The 15,266-nt window shown below is 37.2% G+C and overlaps 2 protein-coding genes across 2 annotated transcripts in view; one reads left to right on the forward strand and one right to left on the reverse strand.

Moving 5' to 3' along the window:
• The window catches only part of LOC132546993 (macrophage mannose receptor 1-like), a 9,344-nt gene extending 4,368 nt beyond the window's left edge, over positions 1–4,976 (forward strand). The window contains exons 3-6 of the mRNA XM_060210729.1: positions 475–648; positions 2,729–2,827; positions 3,566–3,826; positions 4,813–4,976. Of these exons, the coding sequence (XP_060066712.1) occupies positions 475–648; positions 2,729–2,827; positions 3,566–3,826; positions 4,813–4,976 (698 nt within the window). The remainder of the gene's footprint in view (positions 1–474; positions 649–2,728; positions 2,828–3,565; positions 3,827–4,812) is intronic.
• Positions 4,977–12,873: 7,897 nt separating this feature from the next.
• On the reverse strand, positions 12,874–13,710 carry LOC132546994 (uncharacterized PE-PGRS family protein PE_PGRS44-like). The gene has a single exon (XM_060210730.1). The coding sequence runs from the start codon at positions 13,708–13,710 to the stop codon at positions 12,874–12,876; it is 837 nt and encodes a 278-aa protein (XP_060066713.1).
• Positions 13,711–15,266: the final 1,556 nt, after the last annotated feature.

Genomic DNA, 15,266 nt, shown 5'->3' on the forward strand with positions numbered 1-15,266 from the left:
GACATTGATCTAACAGATATGCTGTTATAAGTAAGGAGGTGTTCATTGATTTGATCACAAGGACATCAAAAGTAAGCGAATTTGCAGATGTTAGTGTTTCTTTGTCTTTTGTCATTTGTTTACCTCCAATACAATCTACATGGTTATCATATATTTTTGGTGTTTGCCATATACACTAGTCTGTTCTCGAGTTGGTAAATGATTAATTTGATTATGTCATAGCTGTAATCCTGGTTGTTATGTTATGCCAGGAAAATCATTATCAGTATGATTTCTGCTTTTCCCTCGTAATTTCCGTTATACTTGTTTCAAGATATAACAATTTAAAAATAAGGTTTATTAGAGTGAACCTGTGAAACCTAATGCTATTCCACTGACTTATGGGATCCTCTAACGTTACTTTTTATGACTTGTTATAAAAGTCTATATGAATCACTGTGAGATTGTACCACTTAAGTGTTTTATGTTCTAAAGGTACCAAACTGACTTACTCACACTGGCATGCAGGAGAGGGGCCGTCCCACAGTGGCTTCCTGTTTCAATCAGGGTACGAGGACTGCGCGATAATGAAGCTTGATGATGGCGGAAGATGGCACGACTATGACTGCGGGGGTGTTCTGTTTCTCGAAACATCCGTCTGTGAATACAGTAAGTGCTATGTCGGGGCCCTACAATAAGAGCTACGAAATATCTGCTCAAAGACAAATAGTATCGTTGTATTTGACCTGCTTGATAATGATTTAATTGGATTAAGGTCAAGGTCACTGACACTATAAGTAGAAAATTAATATTTTTGCATTAACTTCAGTTCCCTTCGGCCGATCTACCTCAAACTTTATACAGTCCTTCCTTATCAGAAATAGAAATGATTGCTTGGCATAGCTTTTGAAGTTTGAAGGTCAAAGGTCTAGGACAGTGTTACCATGTATAGGAAATTGGTTTTCATGCGATAACTTGAGTTTTCTTTGGACAATTACACTCAGACTGCATGCAGTGCTAAATTTCCAAAGGGGCTTGCTTGGGATTGCTTTTTAAGTTTAAAGGTCAAAGGTCAAGGCCAATTTTACTTTAAATAGAAAATATGATTTCGTACAATAACCTTGACAAAAGTACTTGCTTGGGATTGCAGGTCAAAAGGTCAATCGTCAAGGTCATTGTAGCTGTAAAAAGAAAATAGTTTTGGTGTGATTATTTGAGTTTTCTTTGGACATTTAGACTCGAATTTCATACAAAGCTTCTTAACCAAAGGGGGTTGTTTGAGATTGATTTTCAGGTGGGTTGTCCCTGTTCCTGCTGAATTTTGAGCGAAGCATATTATATAAATGGAATAAATACAATGAATATCTATCATATTATATATTATTGTTAAATAAAACTCGTCTACAGAAACCTTGCTGGGCAGAAGACACATCCACTTCCACTCAATAGGCGTTTATCCAAGCTTCTTACCACAGTACAGTAACAAATCAGGGTTATAGTCTTATTGTGATAATGTATACTCGAGAGCTTTAACACATCATCAACAATCTCTCCTGAGGGCATTTCTTCTATCAAAACATGGCATTTTCCCACTCTGCACACTAACGATATACCATTCCAAATTCGTTACGTAGATAAGAAGGATTTCGGCGGTAGATGTCAGTGTATATGGCTAGGAACTATACTGAGAAAAATACGTCTAGATTTACTGAGGATGAAATCGTAATTTCTATTTGACAATACCTTCATCGAGTTTGGCGGTCACATCTGAAACAGATTATTGACATAGCTGTGGGAACAAAGTATGTTCCTCTCTTGTCTGTCATTGTTTTCATTGGCTTTTTGTTTGATTTTTCATTCCTGCTGGTTTTATATATAAAAAAAAAAACATATCGAAACAGGTCACAAAGACGTTGTTACGTTCTTCAATTTCACTTTTAGATGTATTCATGGCGTCTTGTCGTACATATCCACCAGGTTGAAAATAAAAGACACGACAGACTATAAAATAAAAGATTTTTTCCCACAACGAAACCAGCAGGGACAGATTTCCACCAAGCTTTATTATAAGTGTGATAATGTCTCTATAAGGGATGATTAGAGAGTGACAGTCCTTCTACCGCAGTCTGTATTGTTTACGAGTTGATTTGATATTTCCAAGCAAGATGACGGTAACGAACAGATAAAATGACCTGGTTTAGAGGTGGAGAAGTTTGTTAAAGATTATGGTGAATTTTTGGTCGCCATCGCGCATGATCGTATCGGGAAATATCAATTTTTACTTACTCACTTGGGTTGACCATGACTATATTAAGCGTGTAGTCGATGTCTTTTATTTACGTATTTTTTGACGTGTCGTATTTTCTTCCTTTCTGTATCAGGAAGAAGTAAATATATTTCGAAATAAATTTGTGGGTATGTTTGCTGCCTTATCTAACCTCAATTAATTACAATCAGAAAAACTTGCGAGGTTTTAACTCAAAATTTAATGTATCGAAATTTCCTTATAATTGACCATTATTTGTCATGTAGTTAATTTGTATACAAACACGTTAATTCGGTAGAATTTAACTTCTGGGCATTTATTTGTTGTTCATATTGCCATAAAAACGCAGAATTTTGGGAACTCATTGGTAACTTGTAACGACTACATGCATTTGTACTAAATGTAAAGTGACAGCTGACTACCTTTAGTGGTGTGATCAATTAAACATTTATCATCTGTGTCTTGTTTATAAACCTATTGCAGAAAAAATACGACGAACTACAACAACACTCCGAACAACGACGAAGTCAACGACACCGAAACCGACCACACAAACAACAACCATACCGACTACAACAAGAGGTACGTAGAGTAGTCCCATATCTGTGATAATTACAAAACATTATTGAATCATGGGGCGAGTGAATCTCTGCCAAGTCTAGATTCTGACATTTCTTACGATCAATTTGAACTTTCTTTGTTGCCTTCTAGATCTTAGCATTTGAGGTCCTTAGCATCACTGCCTAATCTAGAAGGACGAAACAGTTGTATGAAGCAGTCTCATTCAACATTTGACTCTTCTGTACCGAACTCTAATTTTCTTAATGAAAGTTTATATTCTCTAATAGGTGTCTTTTGTGTAAATCTGTTGAATATGAATCAGTCAGGATATTAATAATATACGTTGGCGTATCATTACAAATCCACATTCATTCCATATAACCCCGGCGAGCTTTTATAAAGAGCAGGTATATTTCGAAATCTCCTGAAAGAAAATAACCAAATAAAAATTCAGCTGAAATACAAAATGGCGACCATCAGTAACAAACCTAAAACTCACCTTGATCCCGCACTTACTTTGATCGGTAAATAGATCCCTTCATTCCTGCTTCTACTTTAAACCTAGAGTTCAATGTTCACGAAACCCAGACCATTTGGAGTGATCAGTTGAATTCTATACATTATCACCAGAAAAAAACTTAATGTAACTTATTTTGTATTTCTTAGGAACTCCAGAGAAAATGTTCAGAAAATATCAGTTTTAGAGACTAAAATCTTTTGATAAAGCTTGTGAAATAATACATTTACTTTTCTTTTAAGAGACATGTGTATCATTCCTTCCTGGGGCCTCGCTCGTAAAATTCTACAGACATTCCTGTTTAAGGTTTGTCAAAAGAGAAAAATCTTGGAACGATGCTAACACGGAGTGCACTAATCAAGGCGGACAGTTACTACAGATACACAGTCAACAAGACCAGGACTTCGTCTACCAGAGTCTGAAGTCTCTACACTGGAGCGACGCGGGGGCGTGGATAGGGGCCACTGACCGTGTTAGTGAGGGACACTGGTCGTGGACTGATGGTATGTATAGAGATAGGTGTGACTGACCGTGTTAGTGAGGGACACTTGACATGGAGTGATGGTAAGTATAAAGATAGGTGTAACTGACAGTGTTAGTGAGGGACACTGGACATGGACTGATGGTAAGTATAGAGATAAGTGTGACTGACCGTGTTAGTGAGGGACACTGGACATGGACTGATGGTAAGTATAGAGATAGGGGCCACTGACCGTGTTAGTGAGGGACACTGGACATGGACTGATGGTAAGTATAGAGATAGGGGCCACTGACCGTGTTAGTGAGGGACACTGGACATGGACTGATGGTAAGTATAGAGATAGGTGTGACTGACCGTGTTAGTGAGGGACACTGGACATGGACTGATGGTAAGTATAGAGATAGGGGCCACTGACCGTGTTAGTGAGGGACACTGGACATGGACTGATGGTAAGTATAGAGATAGGGACTACTGACCGTGTTAGTGAGGGACACTGGACATGGACTGATGGTAAGTATAGAGATAGGGGCCACTGACCGTGTTAGTGAGGGACACTGGACATGGACTGATGGTAAGTATAGAGATAGGGGCTACTGACCGTGTTAGTGAGGGACACTGGACATGGACTGATGGTATGTATAGAGATAGGGGCCACTGACCGTGTTAGTGAGGGACACTGGACATGGACTGATGGTAAGTATAGAGATAGGGGCCACTGACCGTGTTAGTGAGGGACACTGGACATGGACTGATGGTAAGTCTATTGACCATCTCATCAATGTTACTTTTATATACTGTTACTCTGTTATATGAAGTTATATGAATTATATTAATTGATTTTAATTCTTTATTTATTTGAATTAACTCATGTTTGAGAAATTTCTGTTTGGGAAGGTTTGAAAAGCACTCTACCTACTTTGGTATGATACATTACTCAGAGTTGTTTTTTCAATTGATATTTATCTTATGTATTTACAAGGAAAATACGAGTACACCTATGATTTTCAGGCTCGCCCGTACAGTATGGTCATTGGAACCGTGGAGAGGGGCCACATCACAACACCACAAATGAGAACTGTGCTATGATAAATGTGGATGACGGGATGTGGTATGACTACAATTGTGGATCTGTTATCTACAACCAGGCCTATATATGTCAGTACAGGCTTTGATCAGTAACATTAACTCCATATCAAGTATTCATACTTGAAAGTTCAGGCGGCCAGAGTTATTTCCCCTTTATATATAAACGTGACATTGTAGGCAGTGATAAGAAGAGTGATCTCCCCATTACATTCAAATATCTCAGGAAAGGCAATGATAAGAAGAGTTATCTCCTCTTTATATATAAATATGTCAGTACAGGAAGTGATTGGTATAGTTATCTCCCCTTAATATATGAATATGTCAATAAAGGCATTTAAAAGAAGAGTTATCTCCCATGATTTTTTATCTTCATATTTTCACATTAATAGATACACAAGCTGATTGAGAATATATATGATTTATTTATTGAATTTAAATAAAAATATCCAAACCAAAACTATTACTTCTCGAATAATACATTTATAATACATATACACTGTTACATAAAAACACATCCTGGGTTTTCAACAAAATTAATTCCTTTCTGCTTTAAAGTTCATCTTTTTCATTTTATCGTCACGCAAGATAAAAAAACACACACAAAGCATGTCAACGTAATAATAATCCAAACCAAAATTCTATAAATCTAGGGCAAAATATAACAACAGGAAGATTTACATGGAGACTCTCATAAACGTACAAGGAGAATAAGACCAGGAGTTCTGAAAGAGAAAGCTTCTTCTGCTTGATCAACGACACCCGCAATGTAAACCTTGGTAAATCTAAGTAAATAATGTCACAGTCTCAAATAAGAACAAGATATACAACAACGCAACCAACAGGCAAACTAATGAACATCCAACATGTCCAGCTTAATATCGCACAAAGACATAGAATGCTTCTCAATAAGATCACTAAGGCGACTAAATCTTCTCCACAACTTTCATTAACCTGCATCTTTCGGAATAATATGTTACGAGTTTGTCTGTCAGTTGACAAAAGTAATAATAAATTGTTATGATCAATCTTTATAGAACAGAAGCATATTTTTGTTACCTACCAAGTACTTACATATCATTTATCATTGTTCACTTTTGTTAATGCTGATCATATAGATTTAAGGGTTCTTTTATCCCAGTCAGTCGTCAGTGGTAACCAAAGAAAATACCAGTTATTGTGCATCTTGATTAAAAACAACAAAAACAAAAACAGTAGTTCAGATTTCTCAAATAATAATTGTAAACCTGGGATTTTACACAAGCAATGCCTTAATCATGTTTATGCGTCTGCTTTTGTGATTTGATAATGGTTGGGGTACTCAAATTATTTTACTTTCCTTCGTTCTTAATATTCCTTTGCTAGATAGAAACATACTCGACTTCCAAACCTTTGATATCGATATGATGTTAATGTTTGATGTTCGTGAGTATGACAGGTGGTGCTGCTGTGAGATATGATGTTAATGTTTGATGTTCGTGAGTATGACAGGTGGTGGGGCTGTGAGATATGATGTTAATGTTTGATGTTCGTCAGTATGACAGGTGCTGCTGTGAGATATGATGTTAATGTTTGATGTCCGTGAGTATGACAGGTGGTGGGGCTGTGAGATATGATGTTAATGTTTGATGTTCGTGAGTATAACAGGTGGTGGTGTGAGATATGATGTTAATGTTTGATGTTCGTGAGTATAACAGGTGGTGGTGTGAGATATGATGTTAATGTTTGATGTTCGTGAGTATGACAGGTGGTGCTGTGAGATATGATGTTAATGTTTGATGTCCGTGAGTATGACAGGTGGTGGGGCTGTGAGATATGATGTTAATGTTTGATGTTCGTGAGTATAACAGGTGGTGGTGTGAGATATGATGTTAATGTTTGATGTTCGTGAGTATGACAGGTGGTGGTGCTGTGAGATATGATGTTAATGTCTGATGTTCGTCAGTATGACAGGTGGTGGTGTGAGATGTGATGTTAATGTTTGATGTTCGTGAGTATGACAGGTGGTGGTGTGAGATATGATGTTAATGTCTGATGTTCGTGAGTATGACAGGTGCTGCTGTGAGATATGATGTTAATGTTTGATGTTCGTGAGTATGACAGGTGGTGGTGCTGTGAGATATAATGTTAATGATTGATGTTCGTGAGTATGACAGGTGGTGGTGCTGTGAGATATGATGTTAATGTTTGATGTTCGTCAGTATGACAGGTGGTGGTGCTGTGAGATGTGATGTTAATGTTTGATGTTCGTGAGTATAACAGGTGGTGGTGCTGTGAGATATGATGTTAATGATTGATGTTCGTGAGTATGACAGGTGGTGCTGCTGTGAGATATAATGTTAATGTTTGATGTTCGTGAGTATGACAGGTGGTGCTGCTGTGAGATATAATGTTAATGTTTGATGTTCGTGAGTATGACAGGTGGTGCTGCTGTGAGATATGATGTTAATGTTTGATGTTCGTGAGTATGACAGGTGGTGGGGCTGTGAGATATGATGTTAATGTTTGATGTTCGTCAGTATGACAGGTGGTGGTGTGAGATGTGATGTTAATGTTTGATGTTCGTGAGTATGACAGGTGGTGCTGCTGTGAAATATGATGTTAGCTGTGAGATGTTTGATATAGAGTCACATGACAGGTGGTGGTGCTATGATGTTAATGTTTGATGTTCGTCAGTATGACAGGTGCTGCTGTGAGATATGATGTTGATGTTTGATGTTCGTGAGTATGACAGGTGGTGCTGCTGTGAGATATGATGTTAATGTTTGATGTTCGTGAGTATGACAGGTGGTGCTGTGAGATATGATGTTAATGTTTGATGTTCGTCAGTATGACAGGTGGTGGTGTGAGATGTGATGTTAATGTTTGATGTTCGTGAGTATGACAGGTGGTGCTGCTGTGAGATATGATGTTAATATTTGATGTTCGTGAGTATGACAGGTGGTGCTGCTGTGAGATATAATGTTAATGTTTGATGTTCGTGAGTATAACAGGTGGTGCTGTGAGATATGATGTTAATGTTTGATGCTCGTCAGTATGACAGGTGGTGCTGCTGTGAAATATGATGTAAATGAATCTATTTGTTATAGTAGTCACACTCTACCACAGAGAGAATCTATCTATTACAGAGGTCACACTCTTCCACGGAAGGGATCTATTTGTTATAGAGGTCACACTCTACCACAGAGAGAATCTATTTATTACAGAGGTCACACTACCACGGGAGGGATATATTTGTAATGGATGTCACACTCTACAACGGGAGGGATCTATGTGTTATAGAGGTCACACTCTATAACGGAAAAGATCTATTTGTTATAGATGTCACACTCTACAACGTTAGGGATATATTTGATATAGAGGTCACACTCTACCACGGGAGGGATCTATTTGAAATAGAGGTCACACTCTACCACGGGAGGGATGTATTTGAAATAGAGGTCACACTCTACCACGGGAGGGATATATTTGTTATAGAGGTCACACTCTACAATTGAAGGGATCTATTTGTTATGATGGTCACACTCTACAACGGGAGAGATATATTTGTTATAGAGGTCACACTCTACCACGGGAGGGATATATTTGTTATAGAGGTCACACTCTACCACGGGAGGGATATATTTGTTATAGAGGTCACACTCTACAACTGAAGGGATCTATTTGTTATAGAGGTCACACTCTACCACGGGAGGGATCTATGTTATAGAGGTCACACTCTACAACGGGAGGGATATATTTGTTATAGAGGTCACACTCTACCACGGAAAATATATATTTGTTATTGAGGTCACACTCTACCACGGGAGGGATATATTTGATATAGAGGTCACACTCTACAACGGGAGGGATATATTTGATATAGAGGTCACAATCTACAACGGGAGGGATATATTTGATATAGAGGTCACACTCTACCACGGGAGGGATATATTCGTTATAGAGGTCACACTCTACAACTGAAGGGATCTATTTGTTTTAGAGGTCACACTCTACCACGGGAGGGATCTATGTTATAGAGGTCACACTCTACAACGGGAGGGATATATTTGTTATAGAGGTCACACTCTACCACGGGAGGGATCTATGTTATAGAGGTCACACTCTACAACGGGAGGGATATATTTGTTATGGTGGTCTCACTCTAACACTGGAAGGATCTATTTGTTATAGAGGTCACACTCTACCTCTACAAAGACAGGAATAATTATAAGAGACACTTGTGAATGATGATACAAAGACAGAAGTAGTTTATGTGTTTTTATTATATTAAACCCAGGATACCCGTTGGCAAGACAATGACTACATAGAATGACAATAACACATAAAACATATACAACATATCACTTAGTATCACTCTTGTTTCTATGTCATCAATACAAAATCAACTTCAGAATTTTCATCTTTTTGTTTTCTTCCTTCAAACAAAAGTGTTTTCTAATATTTTCCAGAAACCAAATCCCTGCATTATTCCAGGAGCTATGTTTCTTTGTACTGTCCTGTACACATTAGCTCCAGAAATACTGACCATGTAGTCTGGTGTGTTATGATTTATACAATGATTCTAATATACTCGAGCACTAAGTCACTCCGGACACCATTTTATTATTTTAATATTTTGATTTTCTTTGAAATTATTAAATGTGATTTTATGTAATATTGAACCAATCAAAAACAATCTACACTAGAGAACTTCTAAACAAATATAATTAATCAACTAATGTAGATATGTGGCCATTTTTAACCTGATTACTGACCATGTAGCTATGTCAAACAATGACAGGTAAGTTTGAAGTATTATAACTACAGTTTGTGTTATAAAGCACAGGGAGGGTTTGTTGCCATCCAGTCTAGAACTTAATGACAATCAATTATCTTTTAAATAAAAAATAATTGATTTTCAATATACCAAAAGTAGGTCTACTTTCTTTTTTTACTGTGAAAATCTACCCCCTCTGTACATTCAGACACAGACAGTCTCTACCACAGTTATCTTTCCTTGTCCAGTATAGCAGGTGGCAGCACAAAGCACTCTGGGAGATGCTGGGTACCTTGAACACTCAGGAAAAGATTTGGTACCACAATTAACTGTGGACAGGTTGTATACTCTGAAAGATTGAGTGGCGCAATGCACTTTGGGAGATATTTGGAGCCTATAGCATTCTGGGAGAAACAGTTTTTCATAGCTCTGAGTCAGAGCCAAATGGGGTACGGAAATGTTCACTTATAAATATTAGGCACCTCAACCCTCCCTGGGAGAGACTTGGTGATGAATTTCACTCTGGGAGAGACTGGGTACTGCCAAGTAACTGAATGTCATAACGTACTCCAGGAGAGATTAGGTTCCTAAAAGCTCTCTGCAAAGAACTGATAATCACAATGTACACCAGGAGAGGTTGAGACTGATGAAGTGGCGTTGTAGTAATATAATGATTTCCTATATCACATGACATACAATAACAATACCATGTAATGAATGATTTTTACCATACTATGGTAAACTGTCTCTATATAGAGTACACAGACAATAACATTGTATAACATTATAACATCTGATGTAATGACTAATACTGGAAACATAATTAATGATTACTGATACATACAATATCAGTTCTTACTTGAATGTTGTCCTACTTTTGAAAAAATAAAAAAAAAATTCTTTCCATAATTCAAATGAAAGGAAGAATTTTCAGCTTTATCAAGCCATGTAAACTTTTTAACAAATTATGTGAAAAAAATCCAAGAAATCACCCAAAATGGACAATCATTGTGAATAGAAATGATCAGAGAGGAGATTATGTAACCAAATTGTCCCTAAATATATCTAACAGTAATAACACTTAGACAGAGAAATGTACTTTAAACACATACAATTGTTTGACTCGTCAATTTGTAGGAATGTCCCTCCAGTAGAAAAACTGATGTGAGATTATATCTGTTCCATCAAAATCATTAAAGATAAGGTTAGAGTTTACACAATGTCATCTAAGGTCACCAAAGGTCACCAAAGGTCACTTATGTTGAATCAAATAAATGGCATCCTATGATTTACCACATTAAAACATTCTGTTAAGATTGTGATGACAATAGACAATTACAGGACATCTTGGCACTTTTTCTCTTCTTTCCTTTGTTTTTGCTTTTAAATATGAACTAATTTGAAAATTCCTATAAAAAATAACGATAACAATATCTAATTGGTAAATCCAAGATGGCCACCTGTTATCCAATTTTTTAAAATTTTTTCTGATCAAACCTAAATTCGCACATACAGGTGAATCTGTGAGAAATTCAAGAAGTATACATACAACACTTCTCTGGATATAACCATAATGAACTTTCATTGTCAAAATCCAAGATGGCCGAGTTAAAAAAAGAGTGAAACATTAATGGGTGACCTGCAAACAACTGAAATGTGACCTTAGTAGAATTAAGTCTGACTTTCTGATTAAACTTCTGCAATACTTATCCTGTGACCTTAAAACAAACTTGTAATTTATTCTCTGACAAAGACAAATCTGTACATTGACCTGTCAGTGTTTCTGTCACAGAGAAGCGATACAAATATTTCACAACTTACACCAAATACCAACACAGCACAGGTTTCCCCCGATACAGACAAAGTGAATGTTTATTGAATAATTAATTATTACTGATAATAATATGATATATAAAACCTCTACATGCATTCCACAACATTTTCAAACATCCTATACTGAATTTTAACAAAATAATACACGGTTGTCTCAAATCAGAACCAGCAACTTCTGCCTGATCAGAAATAGGGAGCTTCCAAAATGTCTAGATTAAGGAATATTCTTTATAATTGGCATAATTACAAAGACTACAGGAATTGTAAGATATTTACATCAACTTGACTGGAGAAATGTGGACTATCTCAATTTGATTACATCTACAGTAAAACTGAATTTCAATCATGTCATAATGAGAATGGATTAATGTGCTGATGTTCTAACAAGTACGTCTGTGAAAGAGGAATGATTTCTCATTGATTTCCAATTCAATACCAAGGCCTGGTTTGAATCGACCCTCTGTATATAACTAGGTTTTGTCAAGACACATACCAGTAACATGATTTTTAACTTTCCACTTTCCAATTTTTATTGATGTTAAAGGTAAATATTTTTCAAATAATATTAATACTTCACAGATGAATATGATCCCAAACAAATATTTGTTTATACATTTCCACATGATTTACTTGTTTACTACACACAAACAGAAAACAACATCTGATTATTTACATCTATATATAGTAGGTTTATTACAGGATAATCAAATATCTGTTTTTATTTTAATTAGCAATATAATATTGGTTGGACTTATTACTAGACATGGGTTTATGACCAGATAGATCATGGAAGTTGCTGGTTCTGATATTTAGACTTGACCATTAACCACTTGACATCCATTCAGGCCAAAATGGCCGTACAACAAGACACTGTAACAATGTAATAACCAAACAAATAACAGTTTAATGATGACTGAAGTGATACAAACACCAAAATATACACAAATCTGAATACCAAAACATCCTTACACCAACACCAACAACTCATCCGCAAATCAGTCAACAGGACATAAAGTTAAGTATGTGAGGATTCTTTTTAAATCTGTTGATTTATTTTCAGATTTTTGTTTCCTGTTTATTTATTTACATATTAACTTGGAGATGTTTTGGTATTCAGGTCATGAAAATGAAAATATTACATACAAATAAAGAGTATGTGATGGCACATCAGACAATATTTTATATATAACTTTAATTACAATTACAGTTTAAATGGCTGCGCAGGCATTCAAAAAAGTGTTAAAAACAACTCGGAACAACCTCCGAAACATCAATATAGGCAGGTTGTTCTAATACAAAACCAAACCTTGGTCACAGTTACTACATTATAATGTCATATAGAGTAACAATAAGTATGGAAGCACGTGAGATACATAACTGATTTAACTGAATTCCTACTTCTTTCCCGGACCTACAATAGTATCTGTAGACTCTCCAGCCTTTCCCAGACCTACAATAGTATCTGTAGACTCCCAAGCCTTTCCCAGACCTACAATAGTATCTGTAGACTCCCCAGCCTTTCCCAGACCCACAATAGTATCTGTAGACTCCCCAGCCTTTTCCAGACCTACAATAGTATCTGTAGACTCCCAAGCCTTTCCCAGACCTACAATAGTATCTGTAGACTCCCCAGCCTTTCCTAGACCTACAATAGTATCTGTAGACTCCCCAGCCTTTCCCAGACCCACAATAGTATCTGTAGACTCCCCAGCCTTTCCCAGACCTACAATAGTATCTGTAAACTCCCCAAACTTTCCAAGACCTACAATAGTATCTGTAGACTCCCCAGCCTTTCCTAGACCTACAATAGTATCTGTAGACTCCCCAGCCTTTCCCAGACCTACAATAGTATCTGTAGACTCCCCAGCCTTTCCCAGACCTACAATAGTATCTGTACACTCTCCAGCCTTTCCCAGACCTACAATAGTATCTGTACACTCCCCACCCTTTCCCAGACCTACAATAGTATCTGTAGACTCTCCAGCCTTTCCTGGACCCACAATAGTATCTGTAGACTCCCCAGCCTTTCCCAGACCCACAATAGTATCTGTAGACTCCCCAGCCTTTCCCAGACCTACAATAGTATCTGTAGACTCTCCAGCCTTTCCCAGACCTACAATAGTATCTGTAGACTCCCCAGCCTTTCCCAGACCTAAAATAGTATCTGTAGACTTCCCAACCCATTTCAATTCTTCCACATCCCCTTCCTTAAATGCAAGACTTCCACTCATCCATGATCTCCCCAGATCAAATTCCAGATCTTTCCTGTTCCCCTTTTGTCTTTCCTCAATACCAGCTGGGTCACTAGCCTTACCTTTTTAAAAAAACACTTCCCCCTCTCTTTCCTCTCTCAGATTTTGTGATGCCAGACAACTCCAAAATCTAGTTATTCAAACACTGTCACCTCCCCTCTCTTCTCCCACCTCACCAATTTCTGATCTCACATCCTCACCAATTTCTGATCTCACATCCTCACCAATTTCTGATCTCCCATCTCACCAATTTCTGATCTCACATCCTCACCAATTTCTGATCTCCCATCTCACCAATTTCTGATCTCACATCCTCACCAATTTCTGATCTCCCATCTCACCAATTTCTGATCTCACATCCTCACCAATTTCTGATCTCCCATCTCACCAATTTCTGATCTCACATCCTCACCAATTTCTGATCTCCCATCTCACCAATTTCTGATCTCACATCCTCACCAATTTCTGATCTCCCATCTCACCAATTTCTGATCTCACATCCTCACCAATTTCTGATCTCCCACCTCACCAATTTCTGATCTCACATCCTCACCAATTTCTGATCTCCCACCTCACCAATTTCTGATCTCCCACCTCACCAATTTCTGATCTCCCATCTCACCAATTTCTGACCTCACATCCTCACCAATTTCTGAGATCTCACATCCTCACCAATTTCTGATCTCCCACCTCACCAATTTCTGATCTCCCACCTCACCAATTTCTGATCTCCCACCTCACCAATTTCTGATCTCCCACCTCACCAATTTCTGATCTCCCATCTCACCAATTTCTGACCTCACATCCTCACCAATTTCTGAGATCTCACATCCTCGCCAGTTCCCACTTTGGTATTTTAGATATTTATGCACCCAATGCTATTCCAAATGTTCTCCCACCTCTACTTCCCACTTCCTGGTCTCTGTTCCCAGTACCTACAGCCTGCATGAGTAATAAGTTGAATTCTGAATGCTGTCAATGGTAGATAAATATCAAATATCATAAAATCTGCACCTTTATTAGTTCTTGTAATCAACCTCATTATGAGTATTTCAAATGTCCACTACAAACAACAATAACAAAACTTATGTAAAATCTTAGTCGTTAAGTCTTGTGTGGTCACTACCACTGACCACCTGTCAGTGCAGTGCTTCATAACAGAGTGAATTTAAATATCAATAAAAATTTTGCACCATTTCACTAAAATTCAACATTTCAGTCAAATTTCTGTTTTGACACATCTAACCTACTCCCAGTAACTAGATACGACAGTATTCTAATATTAGAAGGTAGTCTTATTACAACAATAGCTAACAAAATGCACAGGACCATATCATTACAAATCAAGCACTATCAAGTCTTTTTGGTTTGTGCATGTCACTAAATAACACATGTTAAACAATTAGATTATGTCTTTCACAACTGTAAAGAAACCTTAATTTTGGTATCATGTTTTCATGTCAGAATGTGTTATTCCAGTTAATCTTATATCAAATTCTGCACATAAATGATAAAGAATTATTGCAGTGTAACAT

Source organism: Ylistrum balloti, unplaced genomic scaffold (genome assembly GCF_031769215.1).
Source record: "Ylistrum balloti isolate Yb309-2 unplaced genomic scaffold, AGI_CSIRO_Ybal_v1 Utg369926, whole genome shotgun sequence".
In the NCBI taxonomy this organism is placed as follows: domain Eukaryota; kingdom Metazoa; phylum Mollusca; class Bivalvia; order Pectinida; family Pectinidae; genus Ylistrum; species Ylistrum balloti.

What these genes read in the sequence shown, in the direction of transcription:
- LOC132546994 (XM_060210730.1), bottom strand. Translation starts at nt 13,710, where the DNA reads ATGAGTGGAAGTCTTGCATTTAAGGAAGGGGATGTGGAAGAATTGAAA.